At 42.3% G+C, this 21077-nt stretch overlaps 1 protein-coding gene across 19 annotated transcripts in view; it reads left to right on the forward strand.

Annotated features, from left to right (window-relative positions):
• Window positions 1-21077, forward strand: part of TCF4 (transcription factor 4) — a 410485-nt gene that overhangs the window by 109459 nt on the left and 279949 nt on the right. For all 19 annotated transcript variants that reach the window (XR_010025561.1, XM_063128224.1, XM_063128230.1 and 16 more), the window contains one exon: window positions 19820-19881. Coding sequence is in view for 18 of the 19 variants with exons in the window: in XM_063128224.1 (XP_062984294.1) it covers window positions 19820-19881 (62 nt within the window). In the remaining variant the exon portion in view is untranslated. The remainder of the gene's footprint in view (window positions 1-19819; window positions 19882-21077) is intronic.

Genomic DNA, 21077 nt, shown 5'->3' on the forward strand with positions numbered 1-21077 from the left:
ACTGGGAACAGGCTTTTCAGGGACAGAGAAGGGCTGCTGTTGCTGCGAAGATAAACTTTAAAGCCCTCCCCACCCCATCATGAGTGAATGAAAGCTACCATGGTGACAGTATAGATGATGTTGTTGTTATTATTATTATTATTATTATTATTATTATTATTATTATTTACATTTTTATACCGCCCAATAGCCGAAGCTCTCTGGGCGGTTCACAAAAATTAAAACCATAATAAAACAACCAACATGTTAAAAGCACAATTACAAAATACAGTATAAAAAGCACAACCAGGATAAAACCACACAGCAAATTGATATAAGATTAAAATACAGAGTTAGAACAGTAAAATTTAAATTTAAGTTAAAATTAAGTGTTAAAATACTGAGAGAATAAAAAGGTCTTCAGCTGACGACGAAAGGAGTACAGTGTAGGCGCCAGGCGGACCTCTCTGGGGAGCTCATTCCACAACCGGGGTGCCACAGCGGAGAAAGCCCTCCTTCTAGTAGCCACCTGCCTCACTTCCTTTGGCAGGGGCTCACGGAGAAGGGCCCCTGTAGATGATCTTAAGGTCCGGGCAGGTACATATGGGAGGAGGTGTTCCTTCAAACAACCTGGCCCCAAACCGTTTAGGTCTTTAAATGTCAATACCAGCACTTTGAATCGGGCCCGGACCTGGAATGGCAGCCAATGAAGTTGCAAAAGGACTGGCGTAATGTGATCTCACCAGCCAGTCCCTGTTAGCAAACGGGCTGCCCTGTTTTGTACCAGCTGAAGCTTCCGGACCGTTTTCAAGGGCAGCCCCACGTATAACGCATTGCAGTAATCCAAACGAGAGGTTATTAGAGCATGGATAACTGCAGCTAGGCTATCTCTGTCCAGATAAGGGCGTAGTTGGTATATCAACCTAAGCTGATAAAAGGTGCTCTTTGCCACTGAGTTCACCTGTGACTCGAGTGACAGTTCTGGATCCAAGAGCACCCCCAAACTACAGACCCGATCCTTTAGGGAGAGTGCAGCCCCGTCCAGGACAGGGCAAACATCATCTCGCCAGACAGATGAACCACCCGCTAACAGAATCTCCGTCTTGTCTGGATTGAGTCTCAGTTTGTTAGCCCTCATCTAGTCCATTACCGTGCCCAGGCACTGGTTCAGAACAGTCACTGCCTCACCTGGGTTTGATGAAAAGGAAAGGTAGAGCTGGGTATCATCTGCATATTGATGACACCTCAGTCCACATCTCCGGATAACCTCCCCCAGCGGCTTCATGTATATGTTAAACAGCATAGGGGATAAGATAGAGCCCTGTGGAACCCCATAGTTTAGGAGCCACGGCACAGAGCAATAATCCCCCAGCACCACCTTCTGGAATCGGCCATCCAAGTAGGAGCGGAACCACTGCAACGCAGTACCTCCCACTCCCAGCTCAGACAACCTATCCAGAAGGATACCATGGTTGTGTTGAGTTATGGCTTTATAAGCTGATTAGTTATGGCACAGACTGGGTTTCTGGCACATAACCTTTTGTGTTAAGTCTCTGTCTGGGCCTTCCAGAGACTAGCAGAGGTTGCAGCGGTTCTCAGCCAAGAGACAGCAAAGACGTGAATTAAGACAAAGATTCATGAAGGTTAAAATAAACCTTTTACTGGCAAATAAATATATAATTTAGTTATGGCAGTACAGATACAAATACTTACAAACGGTCAGTCAATACAGCTCACATCAAGTTGGGTAAGGGACATGGAAGTTATACACATGCACATGAAAATACATTTACTTTTACAGACAATCTGTACAACGATGCAACTCCTTGCAACCCTTAATTGAAGACAATCTGTTAGACAATTATTCAATTATGACACTCAATGTCCAGGTGTAGAGTTGACCTTTAAGTTTCTGCTGAGTCTTCTGTTCTTCCAGATCCTCAGCAATTAACAAATCAATGGAAAACATAACCAAGATCCATTCCAGGATCCAACAGGTCGATGGTATCGAAGGCCGCTGAGAGGTCCAGGAGAACCAACAGGGTCGCACTCCCCCTGTCTCTCTCCCGGCAGAGGTCACCCAATGTCATTTAACTGAAATGTTAAGTTATGTATGATGTTACCAGAAGTTATTGAAATGTAATCTGTGTATTCTATATGTGCAGTACCTGGTTAAACTTCTTTGAAAAACTGTCTTTAAGCATCCTGGTAATAATTGTTTTGCTAAGATGATGGTAGATTTTTTAATATTTCAAATCTTGCCTTCGTGTGTGTGTGTGTGTGTGTGTGTGTGTGAGAGAGAGAGAGAGAGAGAGAGAGAGAGAATTACATATGGAAGAAGGGCTGCATGCTGCAGCATACTTCTGTTCAAAATTAATATAGGCACTTCTTAGTTTCCAAAATTGTTTTAAGCCCCAACATTGGGCTGGGACGCAATGATGAAACATATGACTCGCATGTATATTGCCCACCATTTCCAGTGCAGGGGATGCATATTTTTATGACTATTACTAATTTTTTTTTCATTTTCAGTTTTTTTTTTTAAATAATGTTTAATTACAAACTTCACATTTTATTTTAAGTTATGCATTTTTATTTTTAGTGCAATTCAGTTGTTATAATTTGAATTTTATAGAAAAGGGCATATGAAGAAAGGGAGATAAATAGAAAAGAAGTAGGACGTAAAGAGATAGAAGAGAGTTCTAGTTTTGTTGTCTGGTTGGATTAACACTAATGGATTTGAAATTATCGCTGTTCTAGCCTTTTTCACAAAATGTTCACAGGATCTCCTGTGTGTCATTTGGATGCACAGGGATGATCCCAGGATGATCCTGGGGAAAAAGGCAGGTGTAGAAACGGCCAGTGCTTTGAGCACAGACCACAACACAGCGCTCCCCACCTCTTCTTCCTCCCCTTCACAGCCAGCGTGGAGTGAACCATGATGGTGATGGAAAAAATGGGGGCTGTTTAGACAGTTTCCTAATCACTGTGACCTCCCGCCTCCTGCTCCGAAGCCCCAAAATTATCTGTTTAGCTGCAAAAGCAGGGTGGACAGAGAACAGAGGAAAGGATCCCCCTCGTGCTGCAGCTGCCCTGCACTGCACTGGATAGTCATAAGTCCCTACGCTCAGGGTGTTACAAGAACCCAGGGCGCAACCCATAAGATTGCACTCTAAATCAGCCTAGTAATGCAGTTGACTTTCTCCAGGGAAAGAATTACCTTACCAGAAAAGCCTCATGCGTCAGTCATGTTAGGACATCAGCATTGGGCATCATGTTTAATAAATACCTCAGCTTCAAGCCTTCCAGGCCAGTGTGCCTCTGAGGGCTGATTCACAAATGCATGTCCATGCCTCAAACATTTTATTTAGCAATGGGTTATGACATTGGGAGGAGAGCAATGACAAATCTTGATAAAATAGTTAAGAGCAGAGACACCAACCACACTGACAACAAAGGTCCGCATAGTTAAAGCAATGGTATTCCCCGTAGTAACTTATGGCTGCGAGAGCTGGACCATAAGGAAAGCTGAGCGAAGGAAGATAGATGCTTTTGAACTGTGGTGTTGGAGGAAAATTCTGAGAGTGCCTTGGACTGCAAGAAGATCAAACCAGTTCATACTCCAGGAAATAAAGCCAGACTGCTCACTTGAGGGAATGGTATTAAAGGCAAAACTGAAGTACTTTGGCCACATAATGAGAAGACAGGATACCCTGGAGAAGAGGCTGATGCTAGGGAAAGTGGAAGGCAAAAGGAAGAGGGGCCGACCAAGGGCAAGATGATATTCTGGAGGTGACAGACTTGACCTTGGGGGAGCTAGGGGTGGTGACAGCTGACAGAAAGCTCTGGCATGGGCTGGTCCATGAAGTCACGAAGAGTCAGAAGCGACTGAACGAATAAACAACAAAATATGACATCCATGTGTGCATAAAGCCACACTTCATTAATCACAACACATTGCCTAATGGCATCTCAACTGCAAGACTTTTTGAAGGAGAGAAGCCACATGTCCAGCTGAGAATTGCCAGTTGAGGTATAATTAAGGCCACAATCTTAAACTCACTAAGTTCCACTGAAAACATTAGGATTGTGCTGCACCTGACATACATTCATGTGTCAACCAACTAGTCAGGTTTTATCCTTCCTTTGTACATGATATATCAGACCTGTTTTCCTTTTTCAGGTTTTGTTATCGAGCATATTGGACCAGCTGCCCTTAATACGATTTGTACCCCCTTTTCTTTGTTAAATATAGCAGACTCTTGTTCAAATTAGAAACACTTCTGTTAAGAAGAGTTTTCCCTTTCTCAATTCACTGAATCATTTAATACTAAAACACATTTTTACCCCACGACAAACAGGCGGCTTGTACCTGAAAGAGCTTGGTTAATTTTAAACTCAAAATTCGTAACCCTCTTGTCAAAAGCTAGCTTTATGTTAATGGCTTTCAAGCTTGTGAGCTTCCTGCTGCTTGAAATCCCGCACAACATGCAGCACACAGCTATATCCTCACACATCCTTGCTAATCCAGATTTTTCCTACCTACATTTCACAGCAGGTCAATCGTATTTCCAGTCCACTTCATTCCCCCTTAGTGCTGGCATCTTCCCCAACACTGCTCACATGATAGTAATAACAGCAGCAGCAGCAATCCTCTACAGAGAAGGTATCTTGGTGGCATTCCAGTTGGAGAACTGGCTTCTCAAGGGGCAAGGGAACCGCATGCGGGATGTGCACTCTTCTGGAGCCTTTCAAATGGAAACAAACTTACTCACTCACAGATGATTAGTCACCTGGGAGCCTTGATGAACATTGAGATAGAAAGCATATTTCCCTTTGGTAGAAGGAACGATCATAATCACGAACATGGTCCAGTTGATTCGAAAAATTAAAAAAGAAGAAGAAGCCATGAGCCTCTTGAGTATTTTATTTCATGGCAGGAAACTGATTCTGTGGATAGACTGATGACAGTACAATTAAACCAGATATTTTTCCCCTAAACTCAAGGGAAAATAAAAGGTTCACAGACAAAAAGATCTGGAACATGTCTGAGATGCTCATTGTCTGGAAACATCCATGCCTGGTTATAGGGCAACTAATTTTTGACATGGAGATATGTTTTAATTGAGCAACAACTGACGGGCCAGAAATATTGGCTTCACGTATGGACTTACTCCCATGTGAGTCATTGGCAATCAGGTTTATAAAACCCATCCAGTGTGGATGGTAACAGAGGCTTTTGGAAGAATCTTCCTCTTAGACTTTTCATCTGGGTTCTCCCAGTTTTGACTTATGGTTAGGAGTGAGCCACTGAGGTACATAAGGGGAGGACTCTGGGTTAATATAGACTACCACATGGGAAATATGGCAAAGTTTACCTGTTTCATAAACACCTGAGAAAGTGCAGCAACATAGATGGCTGTTTAGTCTCGTCAAAAACAGAGGAACTAAGTTCCTAGAGGCATTTTTCAATAATTTAGTACTGGGGACCCCCTGACCAAAATGTGGAGGGTGATCTTAAAAGAAAGAAGGTAGAGAAAGAAATCAGGGAGCAATCAAAATGAGAAGGTGCTAAGACACCCAGTGCCTTTATCACATAATACATGAAATAACATGATTTCAGAAATATCACAGTATGGCTCCTTGGTAAAAAAGAAAATCTCACACACGCCAAAGCAGTGAATTTTAAAAACCTCACAAAAACAGTGAGTATTTAAATATTTCAAAGATCACCAACACTTAGTATTGTGAAACCTGAAGAAAACTCAAGAAGACAAGCTGTTCCTTAAAAGATGGCTCTAGGCATGAAACTTGGGGGAAAACCTTACCAATACAACATTGTCATCCCTTGAACGTTAAGGAAACAATTCCATGTTTCTGGGAGAAGTCCAAAGTGTTGGTCATTACCTTTAAAGCCCTGCATGGTTTGGGTCCAGGTTACCTGTGGGATTGCCTTCCCCTGTACAATCTGCTTTGTTCACTCAGGTCCTCTGAGGAGAATTTACTTCTGTTAGCCAAAACTAGGCTGACAACTGTTACCTTTTCTTCTGTCGCCCCCAGACAGTGGAATGGCCTGCCAGAGGAGATTAGTCAACTTAACACTCTTTCTGAGTTTAGGATAGCTATAAAGACTAGTCTCTCCTGACAGGCTTACCCAGATGAATTTTAAACCTAAGAAGTTTAAGATGCCCTGATAGTTATTTTAATATTGTATTGGTTTTATACGCTCTCTTAAATTAGTTTGATTTATATTGTTGTATTAATGTTATTCCCCACCTCAATCCAAAGGGAGAGGCAAGTAAGAAATAAATGATGGAGGAGGAAGAGGAGGAGGAGGAGGAAAATGTGGGGAATCCTTTTCATTGGGTAAATTCCCTAAACTTGATTGCACATTAGAATGCCTTGCAGAAAAATACCACATCACATTTGCATTAATGCAGCTGACCAAGCAACCACATGGGGCCTGTTCAGATGGAACCAACGTGGTTCAGAATGTCATCTGAACAGGGTCATAGTGGAACACCTTATCATATGGTAATTTGGTTATCTGGATCATGGCAGATCCTCTTTTCCTATTCCACCTGCTGAGAGAGAAGGCATTTCTGCCTGACATTCTGATGTGCAATAAAGGTTGGGGAACTTTTCCCATATGGGATAGTTGCCTTAGTGTTCAGTGAATGATTAAGTTGTAGGAGGGTGCTTGTGTGCTCATATCCTGCATGCGGGCCTCACATATGCATCTAGTGGGCTACTGTGGGAAACAGGAAGCTGAACTGGATAGGCACAGCTCTTCTTAATTTTGGCTGCCAGTTGGCTCTATCTAATCGATAACGACTTCTCTAATATATACTGTTGGTAGTATCTGGAGTCATGCATATTTTAAACTTATGAGAGACAAGCACAAAGCTGAAAATCGCCATACTTTCGGTATAAACAACTTGGAATATTGAGCCCTCTAAAATGTATTTCTCTAGGACTGGATTCAGACAACATGATAACCAACAGTGGTTTAAATAGTTAAAATAACAATTGGTTATTTAACCCACCATGGGTTATTGTGTTGTGTGGTGGCAGTTTTTTAACCAACAGTTGGTTATTTGGCCCAAATAACCAACGGTGTGTGGAGTTGGCTATTTGATCAACTGTTGAACCACTGTGTTGTGTGGAGGGCACTGCTGGCTATTTCCTTGGCTATTGTTGGTTATTTCATCAGCCACAGAGTCATGAGGCATGAGGAGTCAAAGTGGCTGCTGCTGCTCTAGTCCTGCTGGCAGGATCGGTTTTGGCAGCAGTGGCTGATGGGATACTAGTGGGAGGACTGAGTGAGGGAGAGAGGACAGGGGATGAGTGAGTCAACTCAGAGTGGACTAATAGTCAACTCAGCACTGATTCTAATCCACACCATGGTTGATTATTATAATGTTGTGTGGGGAGTACCCCCTAGATAAACAACTGTTGAGTTTATTATTACCCCACTGTTGACTATCATGTTGTCCGAACGCAGCCTAGGTCTTCATGTTTCTGTTTAATTTACATATGAATTCTAGTATACATGAAAGACTAGTACTTAGGGCCTTGCTAGACGAGGCCTTAGCGCGCTTTGAGGCCCAGTTTCCCTGCTTTGCGTCCAGATGACGCACAGAAGAATCCGGGGTCAAGGCGCTCTGAAGCCTCCCTTAGTGCGCCATAAGCGAAGTCGCTTATGGCGCGCCTTTTCCGCAGCCCCGGCCTGAGGCCGGGATTGCGGAACGTCTAGCAAGGTCCGTGGCTTTTTGCGGCTACTCGCTCGTGAGTAGCCGGGAAAAGCCACGGACTGGGCACACCGCTCATACGAGCGCTGTGCCCATCGGGCCAGGGGGGGATCCTGGGGGGGGACATAGGGGGGAAGGCCGGACCGGCAGGAGAGGGGGATGGCGGAGGGCGACACGGGAGACGGAGACGGGGACGGGGAGGGAGGGCAGGGAAAGAGTGGGCAGGGGGCAGGGGGCTTAATTTAAAAAAGGGTGGGGGGCTTAAGTAAAAAAACCCTTACCTTCTCCGGAGTCTTCGGGCCGCACGTGGCCCCTTTAACAAAACAAAACAAAAAAAATGGCTGATGCTGCAGGGCTTCCGTAGTCCCTGCGCGTCGGCTGTCTAGGAGGCGGGGTGGCGCACGCTAAAGTTAGCGCGCCGTCGACCCGCCTCCATGCCGGCTTATCCGGCATGGTCTAGCAAGGCCCTTAGTGCTAGCTATTTATATATTGCAAGACAACTATATTATAGTTTCTTCTGTAACTTAAATGTTTGCATGTAAAAACAAATCTGGAAACAAATAAATGCATATTTACATAAAATTCACCTTCTTGAACAGTTCTTTGCATGCATATGCACACATGTGCACTTACATAGTCCCACTATTAACAAAGGGAGAAGTTAACAGTACAACTTTCCTTCTGTGAATGGAAGCTCCTTTCATTCTTGGAGCAAAAAGATTGTATCTATCCTATATTCTTCATTACAATTAAATACAGTTTAAAAGGATTCAATTATTAGCCAGAACCAGTGACATGCAGTGGATACAGTGAAGGATTGACTGCTACATACAACTGTTTTGCTGTGGGAATGATCTGGTGATGGGATGTGAACTCTCTACTTACCCATGTAACTCACCAGGTAGCCTTGGCAAGTCATTGCTTTTCAGGTTAATCTAAGGGCGGTTGGGAAAATAAAATGTGATACACAACCTTACTGCATCTCTTGGAATATATTAGGAAAGGATTCTAAATTAAAAGAGTTGATAAGATTTTTTTGGCCACAAGAAAGATGGATCTGTGGGGATGAATCACTGTAGTCTCTGATGACATTTTAGATAGGAGCGTGTATCTTCAAATTGTTTCCTCTGCATTTTGGTCCCCCTTCTGTTTTACTTTAAATCAATCCCTGTTTCTTTTATTCCCTTTGTTTTCCCACCTCTGATTTTACCTCTCCTAGTAACCGCCAACACTATAATCAAAAACCAAGGCTTTAGACCTGAAATGAACTTGTACTAGAAAGCTTTCGTGGGGAATCCACGTTATTAAAAAAAAGTTTCTAAGGGGGGAAAAAACTTAGGTTTGCCCAATAATAAAAGCATTCCAACAATTAAAAAAACCTTTTTCATTTTAGTAATAGCTCATCATTCAGTTTTAAAATAATTTCAAGAACAGCATTTATGTCTTCATATTTTTTCCATACTGATGTATTATTTTGGAGTATAGATGAGATAAAGAATTAGCCATTTTAAAACAATAGGAACGACATGTTCCACTGTGATGAAGGAATTAGATAATCTTGCATGTTTGCTTAAGGGAGTCTCTATCTTGAGACTTTTATAGGGTAATATTAAAGCCCTGAGATGTCTTATTATGCCAATACCCTGAAGATTGCTTTAATGAGAAGTAAAGGGCCTTTTTCCAATTACAAGGGAATAACTGTATTAAGTTTCTGTGTTATGTCAACCTGCTTTGATTTGATTACTGCAAAAGAAATGGATTTATCTGTCAGTGTTACTTAATTAAGCCTTCTCATTGATGCTTTGCAGACTAATATAGTGCGGTTTGCACATTTAAGTCTAAATACAAAGAAAATTGGCTGAAAGCTTAGGCACGACCTACGAAGATAACATACAGGAGTGATTGCTTGCCATTTCTCAGATCACTGGGTAAAACCTTAATATGCTGGAAGGACCTGAATATTGTACAGCTGAAATTAAAATAGCTTGGTGGCAAAGAGCTTTCAGTGATGTCATGAGACAGGTTTCGGATTCATATTCGTCTGGCTTTTCTGAAAGGGATGGATGGGAGCATTGGGGTGGTGGTGGTACATGGACATGTTTTAAAATCTTCTGTTGGTGTGTACTCATTAGTTTCCTTTCCTACCTACTTTTCTTAACCAAACAAAAAAATTAAAGCATCCAACTAAAAGTCACATAAGAACAAAAATATTGTTTTCCAAAAGGCTTCTGTTCCCCCCACCCCACCCTGCAAGTGTAAACAAGGAATGCCATAGTTCACATCTTCTACATGTAGGCTTCCCAATATGTCCATAAAGACCTGCTTTTTAATGGAGGAGTAAGTCCAACAAGCCTGATCCCATTTCCCCCCAATAACTCACTACTTGGATCAGGCCATTTTCTCCATACTAGGACAACATTAAATAAAACAGGATCCTCACAGTGTCCTTCTGCACACTAATGGCCTGCCAAACAGAGACAGGGAACACCACAGGGATCAACTTAAACAAACTCTTCCACATAGTGCGGGCAACTTCTGGACTACAACTCCCATGATCCATCAACATTGGCTGTGTTAACTAAGGCTGATGGGAGCTGCAGCCTAAAACATCTGGAGAGCCACAAGTTACTCATACCTGACACAACAACATCTTTTTTGTTCACCAGCCCTTTCGTATGAAGACTTTGGTGGGAATTTGTGGGTCCTTGGAGAAAATATATTATTGATAGGCTTCCGAAAAACAGCCCAAATAATTAAAACTATCAGTCCAAGATTTTTCTGCCTGAAGCAGAGCAAGCCCTCCACACTTGCATTTTGCATTCCCCACCCCACCCCAAAGGATCTTTGTTTCAATGGATCCTTTCAATTGTGACAATGCAAATGGCAGGCACAGGGTTCCCAGGTAGAACCATGAAGAAGGGAGATGGTTAAATCCTTCCTACCCCCATTGCTAGGGTCTTGATCCAGATGGGATTGCCAGCCCTAACTTCTGAGTAAAGAAAAAAAAAGACATAGCTACATCTTAAAGTAATATTTCTTTTGACCCTAAGATAATACTCCCCATCCATGTCTATTTTAAAATCTGAAATCTAGTTCTGAGTGATAGTTCTATTTCTATTACAAGTGATAATTACACTTCCATTCTGCCTTTTAAATACTAGTGTATTGTAGGGCATCAATTGCACAATAAGTCTCACCTTATTTGTTTAAATTTTTGAGTTTTCAGGAATGATTTTTGGGCTGTACCTCATTTGCACTGGGAGCTACACACTTTTGTTTAGATTTTTGTTTGTTATTGTTTTGATTTTCCAGTTAAATTTATGCAGTTAGAATTTTAAACATTTAGAAATCAGTGACTGTTGGAACTGATCACATGAATACTACTGCAGGGGAGGGCTAATGGTGAAACAGACATTTTTTTCAGGTAGAAATTCTAGGTTTTCAATATGATGGTCTCAACCGAAGGGCAACATCAGCGTGAGACAATATTCACAGGCATATCTGAGGGCTCATCTACACCAGGCAGGATATTCCACTATGACATCAGTATGAAAGCGGTATGTAAAAGGCAGGAGCCGCACTACTGCTTTATAGCAGTATTGAAGTGCACTGACACTTTGTAAGACCACCTTGAGGCCCAGTATTGGGCAAAAGGCAGGATACAAATAAATATAACAACAACAACAACCACTGTTGGGGCCCATGATGCATCTACACCAAGCAGGATATTGCATTATGAAAGTGGTATATGGTATGTGTCAATGGGCCCCAACAGTTGTCAGCACATTTCAATACCACTATAAAGCAGTAGTGTGGCTCCTGCCTTTTATATACCACTTTCATAATGTAATATCCTGCTTGGTGTACATGAGCCCTAAGTTGGCTTCTAGCATGTTTTTGACTCTTTACCCCTAAAGGTTCTTCACATATTTTTTTTGTGGTGGCCATCTTCCCCATTCCCAACGCCCCAGAACAAGACTAGATATGGGGCATTTTGGAGGATGCAAAATAGGGATCCTGGCTCCCAACAAAATTGATGTTGTTCCCACTTGCAGTGGCAGTGCAAAAACAAACAAAAACCCCTTATGAAAAAAGCAAGAAGTTGTGCTGCAATCCGATGCAGCAAATGCTGAGCCCCACCTGCGAGAAACTGTTGGAAAATTTCTCTTGCCCCTGCAAAAAATCTATGAAATTGTCCCTGCCCAGAAATTATCTCCCTGCAAATGGGATGGAGAATTTCCAGATGCCATTTGCTCAGTGCTCTAAGCCAAAGCACAATCATGTGTGATTTTATACTTGGACCTTGTCCACGCATACATGGTCACAATTTGATAACTGCAACACAAAGTGATGACTTCCATGTGTGAATGGATCATCATAGGTCCAACACCAAATTCCGAATTTTCATGTTATTTCGCATCATCTTGGCTGCAAGGCCTGTTGTTAGCGATAATTCAAACACTTAGCTGCAAGTCATCAGCTGTTGAATCTCATTGACTCCAAGTGACCATACTGGATTAAATTCAAGCATGTTTGTTTAAACAGTGAATCACACTGTTTGACAGTAATGTGAACTCTGTTGTTAATAAACTTGTAGACAGGTTATACAAAAACCTGTGTCTTCAGAGATGTAAACGGAGCTGTACATTCAAGTCATTTAGTTAATGGAAAAGTTGAAGTCAAAGAAACTTACCAATTACATTAGTAAAGCCAATTCACAACCCTAGTTGTTGCCAGGATATGCTCTTAATATCTTAGGTGCTTTTGGAGAAGGGCAAATTTGGAAATGACTGTTCAGTAGGCATTGCCAATGTACTTTTGCTTAAATGTGAGATTGGAATCTATCTTTGCTGTAGGCACAATAAGAAACATCTAAAATGCCTCCTCTACTGATTTCAACAATCTTTTCATGTTTTTAACATTTTTTAAAGGTTGTATTTTCTTTTCCTGTTGGTAAAATATTTGTTTTTACAATTTAAGATTTGCGTTATTTGCATTGGGATAGGCAATTATTCTGGCCTCTTCTGCAGTCCCCATTGCCCTTGAAACACCCGTGAAATCCAGCACTGCAGTGGCAATGGGGGAAATAGTGGTTTGCACTGGAAGCTTGTCTCTTTTCAGACTTATATTAGGGCCTTGCTAGACCACGGGTTAGCGCGGTGCGAGGCCCGTGCTCGTCCCTGTGCATCCAAATGATGCACAGGGGATCCCGGCCTCAGCCAGGGCTCGAGCCACCCTGGCACCGCACTAACCCAAACCGCCTGTAGCGTGGTTCTTCCCGCGGTCCCGGCCTCAGGTCGGGCTGAGGCTGGGACCGCGTGCATGTGGACTGGTCCGCCACTTTTCCCGGCTACCGCACTTACGTGCGAGTAGCTGGGAAAAGTGGTGGACGGGCTGCAGCACTCCGGCCGCCGCTGAGTCCCCGGCCTCCATTTCCCAGCCCCCGATGTCGACGGCCTGTGATGGCCTCTGCCGCCGAGTCCCTGGCCTGTGTTGGCCTCCACCGCCGAGTGCCCAGCCGGGGGACATGGCAGCACCGGCCATCACAGGCCGGGGACTCGGCGGCAGAGGCCAACACAGGCTGGGGACATGGGGGGGGCAGGAAATGGAGGCCGGGGACATTGGGGGGGCGGGAAACGGAGGCCAGGGACATGGGGGATTGCGGGCGGGGGGACTGGACATCGCAGGGGGGAAGGAGAACGGGCCGGGGGATCGGACATCGCGGGGGGAGGAGGGGAGAAGGAGACTTAAAACAAAAAAAACCCTACTTACCTGTCCTGGCTCCTGCGCTGCTGCTGCCTCTTTAAAAATAAAAAATGGCGGCCGCGACGGCTCTCCTCCAGAGCTCATCGTGGCTCCCGTCTGAATAAGGGTGAAATCTCGCATTATTCCTAATGCGAGATCTCCCCTCCTCTCCTCCGGATTATCACACAGGTCTAGCAAGGCCCTTAGTGACAAACCCACCAATCTTTTGCTACTGTGCAGCCAAATTTTGGTGGCGCAGGAGTGCAAACCCCTAAGGAGGTCCGGGGGATGGAACATGCCCCCCCTTCCGGACCCACTGAATTTGTTCACCCCTGCTTTACATTATAAATTGAATATATACATACATTCAATTTTTTGAGTTCTCTAGCTTGTCATAAACATTTACAGCAGGCTGAAATTTGGCACAGCTGCCAAATGATGAGCTTATATTAACATGTAATCTTTTGTTGGGGAGTGGGAATTTGGGAGAGAAACGGAATTGCATAATAAAAGCAAACAGGCCACAAAAAAGAATGAACATTTGGAAATACCTAAAGCATATCATACATCATATTTCCTGAAAATTTAAGCTGTGATTCTACTAGGCTGGCAAGATGCAAAAGAGGGTGGAGCTCCTACATCTACTGTAGAAGAGGGGATTTTGGCAGGTGTAACTTAATCCCTCTTCTACACATCTATGAAAGGTGCAGGAGCCCTTCCCTCTTTTGCATAAAGCCAAAACCTGCTGTAAAGTCTATTGAAACATCATTCAGGGGCCTAATCTACACCTACAGCCCTTCCGCAATGGAGTTTCATCTATGATTCGGATGTGCCTTGAATCAGAATCCAAAAGAGTTAATAATCAGTTGCATAACACCCGTGATTTTAAAAAACTCTGCCTAATTAACTGAACGCAATGGTTGATCTGATCTGTCATTTAAACGATGCACATTTTTTAAAGAACGTAATTAAATATTTACCTGGAATGTCTTGTGTTATTAGCACTTAATGTTTCATTGAGATATTAGTGATTGTGATGCAGAGAAATATAACATTAACAAACATGTTAACATACGAGGGGGAAAATAAATTGTGGTGGAGGCAAAATGTTTCTTTACTCATATGGTTAGATTGAAGAACTCTGGTACAGATGTCTAAGCTCCCTAACTGCACTTGTAGGCCGAAATCAAACTCTACATATAATTAAGTGCTTTGCTTTGTTAATCTTTTATACATGCCTTTTTGTTCAGATTAAATCTGTTGTTTGAATTAATAGAATTAATAATCATAATGAATGTGATGGCAGATAATATTCTAGCATCTCTTTATAATAAAGTAATGGCATGTCTCACCTGGAATGCTTTTCAGTAATCTGAAGATAAGGTATGCCGTTTTAGTAATACGGGGGAGTTACAATGGCCAGTACAAAATGCACAAGTGCTGCTAGATTGTATATATTTTGGAATTACTATACAGGAACAATTATCTCAATGGCTGAGAAAGGAGGGGTCTCAGCACCGTTATCAGCAGGCATTGCTTGCTTGGAAACAGTGGAGTTAAGAGCAGGAAAAAGAGTATTCTGTTCATATCAGTGGTGACTAGTGGCTCCGATGGTGAATCCACTTCATTTTCCAATCAGAACCAGTCAGAACCCTAAGAATGGCTTATTTAAAGTTCTAAATGGTTCTGACTGAAATTCGGAGCAGATTTGCCACTCCACTGGCATCAGAGCTTGTTCATAAAACATTTTCTCAGTTCCTTCCTTCTTGAAAAAAAAAGCATACTATGAGGAAGAGTTATATTCACTAATATTTGTCCAGAATGGATTTTTCTGCTGCCTCATGCATTTCAAGAGGCACACATAACATTTTCTGTTTAGGGCTTTTTAACTTTCTGTACATTACCTGAAGTCTCTCGAATATAATCTCATGCCAAAACATGAGGTCCTGTCTTGCTCCAGGTTTTTGTGGGTCCCATCTAAGTGTTCTGGATGAAGGAAATCTACTGTAAGAAAGATGATAAAGGAAGTTTCGTTGTCACACAAGTTGTAGAATATAGATACATAAAGTTTTAAGTCAGCATATGTTCACCCTTGAGTGTGGGAATCGGAAGACATGTGGACAAGAAATTGGAGATCTGTGATCTGGACTCATACCTCTTTTAATTTTAGCAAATAGTGGCCATGGAAGGCCCCATTCAGTTTAGGAATCACTGCTTTGCAAGAGATGGAAAAATGGTGCAATCTCAGGCCCAAAATGACTTCAGTCCTGGGGCCAATCTACACCAAGCAGGATATAACACTTTTAAAACGTTATGAAAACTGTATATGTAATGTGTCCTGGGCCTGAACAGTTGTCATAACCCTTATAAACCGTTATAAGCAGTAGTGTAGATCCTGCCCTGGTCACAGTACATCATTCTGGAAACATAACATTATTTTAAACTCGTAGTAACAGATTTAAACTATTAGTGGTGCTATTCAATCAGGCCGAGTTACATTATTGATTTAATGCCATGTATTTTGCATAATTTTTTCTCTTTGCTTACTTTGATACAATATTCTTCGTATATTCATTTATGATTGGGTATTTTATATCACTAAAAAAAATAATTCAGTAGAACTTGGGAGTTATGGTTAAAATTAAGCTTGTTCTTAATTGCTTTGCTGGACTGCTGCCTAACTAGAACAGTCACTGGAGATTTCCAGCACGTTTTTAATGAGCAGTCAGCCAAGCTTACTCCAACATGCTTCAGTATGCCACGAAGCACATAATGGAGTCTGCCTTAAACAGTAGAGGAGAGGACTTCATTCTCTTGGGCCTTGACACAACCTGAGAATTGCCATGACTTACCCGGAGGCACATGATGGTCTTTGTCTACCCATCAGGACCACCAAGTCGAATTGGAGGTCCTGTTGGAAGTAACCACTCTGCTTCCCTTCTCAGGTGGCCTAAATCTATGAAATTAGACGAAAGTGCAATCTGCAATTAAAACTCCTCATATGACAATAATCTCCCTCCCTTCACCCTTCCTTCCCTCCCTCTATTTTGGAAAAGTTCAAACAAAAAGAGTGAAATTTCTGGAGAAATAAGCGCATGAGGTGCATTCTTTTTTCTCTTGAAACAAAGTTTCTGTACCCTCTTCCAATTTTGTCAAGGAGAAACATGTAATTGCAGAGCAATCATTAAAAATTCCTATAACCCTTTTCATCAAAAAGGTCTTAATAGCAGTTTAGCATATATAATTAGTTAAGCCTTGCAGCACCTTTGTGAGGTGGGTGTTATGCCTTCCGCTTTGCAAAAGGTGATTTGCTGAGAGTCATAAATCTGGAACGAAGCAGAATAAGGGACATAATGTAGAAGTCTTAGCTCCTTGGTTCCTGCCACTAACTGTGGGCATCATGTTTCTTTGCATTGGCAGAAATAAATCAAACAACCTACAACAACAACAAAAGCTACAGTGTTAATATCCTGTGCCAGAGAAAAAATAAAATCAACAGTGACATTCATATTTGAGCCACACACCCTCATCAATACTCTCCCCAACCTCTGGTACTTCTTCATTTCAAGAGTAGGCAATCCTAGAACCCAAAAAACAATCGGGATTTTCTAAAAGGTTTTCAAGATTCAGCAAGCCACTTTATAGAGAAACCTTCTCCAATGTGTTGTTCTCCAGATGTTCTGGACTATAACTCCCATCAGCCTGAGACTGCATGACCAATGATCAGGTATGATGGGAGTTGCAGTCCAAAACTTCTGGAGGGTACCACCTTGGGGAAGGCTGCAGTAGAGTTTCAATCTAGCAGTCCAGAGCTATAAGAACATAAGAAGCTCCATGCTGGATCAGACAGAGGGTCCATCTAGTCCAGCACTCTGTTCATACAGTAGCTAATCAACTGCCCATGGAAAATCCAAAAGCAGGACATGAGTGCAACAGCACCCTGCTTCCCAAGTTCCCCATAGGCATACAGATTCTGATACTGAACGCAGCATATAGCCATCAGGACTTGTAGCCATTGATAGCCTTCTCTTCCATGACTTTACCCTTTCCCTTTTTAAAGCCATCCAAATTGGTTACCATCACTACATCGTGTGAAAGTGAATTCCATCGTTTAATTATGCAGAAGTAGGAATAGATTGATTGGCATCCAGCAGCCATTCCATCAGGCTGCAGCAGGGACAAAGAAGGAAAGCTGAGCCGTCAATAGCCCTGCAGCAGCCAATCAGCAGCAGAGGGAAAGACAAAGCTACTCCACTGGCTCAGCTGAGAGACCAAACATTTTTGGCTCCTCCTCTTTTTGAACTGTTTCCTGGTTGTGATAAGAAGACCAACAGCTTCTGGCTGCATTATAGCTGGTTGTTATGAAATAAATATAGCAATAAAATGGGTGCCTGAGTATTCTCATTTTCCTTTACCTCCCCTATCCCTTTTTCCTTTTGTGTGGTGCCTTTTTCATCGGTAGGCCTGAGTGTGGGGTCAGTTTAGTTCTTACTGATTTGTAAGCCCTTTCAGGAGTCTTTCTAGCTAAAGAGTGGTGTGTAGATATTTAAACCAGCAGATATTTAAACCCAGAAGGCCACGTCCAGTGCTTGGCTGGGAGACCAGGGGCTGCTCAAGTGTGCAAGTGCACATACATATGCACAGAAGTGCATACATAGTTCACACACACACACACACACGCATGCTTCCTAATTTTCCAACTTAATATAATTTTTATAAATTTGTTCCAATTTATTGTTTAAAATTTCTGTTAAGATTTCTTCCCCCCAAACACTCGCCGTCCACCTGCACCATCCCCTTCGTTTTCCACTTACCTCTTGAAGTGCGCACGCCTGTCTCTCTCGTCACAGCAGCTCTGACAACAGCACTCAGAAGGTCATAGCCCTCCGACAGCCACTGCCGAAGAGGCTCAAGAAAAAGCCCTGGCCTCCAACAATCCTGGTAGCAAAGCAGCGATCCTCAGCATCATTGGAGGGGATCAGAAGTGGGGGTCAGAGGAGATGAGGGAGAAATCGTTGGTGGTAGGAAGAGGGGCCGACCAAGGGCAAGATGGATGAATGATATTCTGGAGGTGACGGACTTGACCTTGGGGGAGCTAGGGGTGGCGATGGCCGACAGAAAGTTCTGGCGTGGGCTGGTCCATGAAGTCATGAAGAGTCGGAAGCGACTGAACGAATAAACAACAACAGGATCAGTTTGTGGCAACAAGGGTAACAGCACAGGAGAAATTGATGGCAGTAAAATTGGCGGTAAATTCGGAGTTAGCAAAATCAGCATTAAATTGGGCGGTCAGGCCAGATGCCCCAAAACCTTTCAGGGTGGCAGCACATGTATCCCATAGGCTGCAGATTGTGCATTTGGGCTTTAAACAAACAAAGAATGGTCGTAGCCGTGTGTGGATTAAAGTCCAAGCAGGAGAGGAGAGACTTCAGGATTCAGAGAAACACATCGGACAGCTCTGGAGGTTCATAAGAGCAGATATCAAATGTTGTTTCAGCCCCAGGCAAGCCCGGATTGACCCTGAAATAGAGTTGCACTTTCATCTGGTGAGCTAGCTCTGCCTTGGTGTCAGGAGCCTCTTCCATTAAAGGGGCTCAACCTGCTGCCTGGGGAATACTAGGCGTTCTAGAGCTTTTTTTTTTTTTGTCTAAACATGCATTTGGTAGCACCCTCAATGGCTTTTGTGGTTGATTCCATCCCAAACCCCATCCCAAACCCCATCCCAAAACCTCGCCACCAGACATGGTACACTTCACCTCCATCTGGTGTTATTTCAAGTTCTCATCCCCCGGAAAAAACCCTATTTGGTGAGTTCATAGCTAAGCTGAAAATTAAGTTTCTTAAGTTGCAGTCCAATCCAACACTTTGGCCATTGAATATGGGTGTTTTTCTGACAGTTCTTTTAAAAATGGCTTTATGATGGAACATTTACTGTAAAAAGGAAAAAAGGAAAATGTATAACTTGTCTGTCATCAGTTTCTCTAATTTATTTGCCTTGTAGTATTTTCAGCTTTATCCTTGAGCCTCTGTGATTTTGTGCTAGGATTTGAATTCAACTTTAGTCATTGACTTCCAGCCACTTCTTAAAGTCTCCTGAAAGACTGAGTGACTGGAATAATTTTTATGTGCAAACCTCCGGTTCCTGAGGGTCCAGTTCATTTCTGCTGTGAATTTAAATGAGTTAATTTAAGTGGTTGGGTCAGAAGCCACTATCATTGTAGTAGCCCTGTGCCTGGTTCTTAATTAAAGGCAACAGGAGATTAATTTGAAACATTAATTTAAAAGTGCCTATACAAAAGGAAAGAATTATTGCAATAAAGCCTAAAGAACTTTTTTGTCCCTAGATGTAGAAGACAGAACTAGCTCAGGGTCCTGGGGGAACGGAGGACATCCTAGTCCATCCAGGGTAAGTATATCTAATCTTTTTCCCCCTCTCCAGACTTCCTGTGTATGTAAATTTAAAATCTAAATGTGAGTTTTACACCTGATTGCATAGGAAAATGTACATGCAAATTTGGTTACAGAGCAACCTTTCCCCAGAATTGCTTTTTAAGATTCTTATCTGATCCCATGGTTGAATTTGACACCTGCTCTATTCCTACTAAAAGGTAGCAAGAAACTTCATTAAATGTTTTGCCTTGCTTCTTGCTATCAGCCTTTGATCCATTACCCTAAGTTATCTCTGGCCTGTAAGCTGTGTTTTTGGTTGCTGTTGACTTTTCACTTGTTGAAGATTGGTTTCCAGATGTATTTACTTACAGGCACAAAATATCTAATATGCAGTTTGGACATTTTGCAGTATAGGAGATATATCAGCACTGCAATTGGGTTTAGTTATGCTTCCATCGTTGTTATTTTCATCTTTAAAAAATGTTATTAAGTATAAATTAAGTATAAATATTAAATAGTGCCATTGTATACTCCCAAGGAATTAGTAAGTCATATATCTATATCTATATTAAATAAATGTAACTAGCTACATCACAAACATTTATTCTTAAACATCCAGACTAAAAGGATTCTAGTGGGAATAATAATTCCCTATTCTGTTTCTTTTTCGTTTCGCCCATATGTAACTCATCCATCTGAGAGTTTTTGCTATAAGCTATAACTTAATAAACTACACGTGTGGCACAACTTTAGAGGCATTTCCCTGCTGCTTCTGCTGCAGCAAGGGAGGTCAGACCAGCTTTTAGTCTTCTGTTGAGATGTTGTGGCTATAGCTGAGAGATCCAACCAGCTTTTATGAGTTTTACAGTAATTTTACTGCTGTTTCGATATGTGCTATCCTACTTGCGAGAGATCCATGCACAGGCATGCAGCAGTTGCTCTACGACCGCACCATCTTTTTGCAGGTTAAATAGTTTTCTAGTAGGCGGTGTGAGTATTTTGTGCAGTTTCTGCCCTTAATTTTCTAAGTTGTAGCCTATGGATGGACTTCCACCTGTTCCATGATCAAGCCAGCATTCTAAACTGCTTTCTGTGTTTATGGAAGCTTCTCTTAGCTATGCTACTTGTAGGGTGACCATATGAAAAGGAAGACAGGGCTCCTGTATCTTTAACAGTTGCATAAAAAAGGGAATTTCAGCAGGTGTCATTTGT

The sequence above is a fragment of the Elgaria multicarinata genome, chromosome 6, assembly GCF_023053635.1.
Source record: "Elgaria multicarinata webbii isolate HBS135686 ecotype San Diego chromosome 6, rElgMul1.1.pri, whole genome shotgun sequence".
NCBI lineage: Eukaryota > Metazoa > Chordata > Lepidosauria > Squamata > Anguidae > Elgaria > Elgaria multicarinata.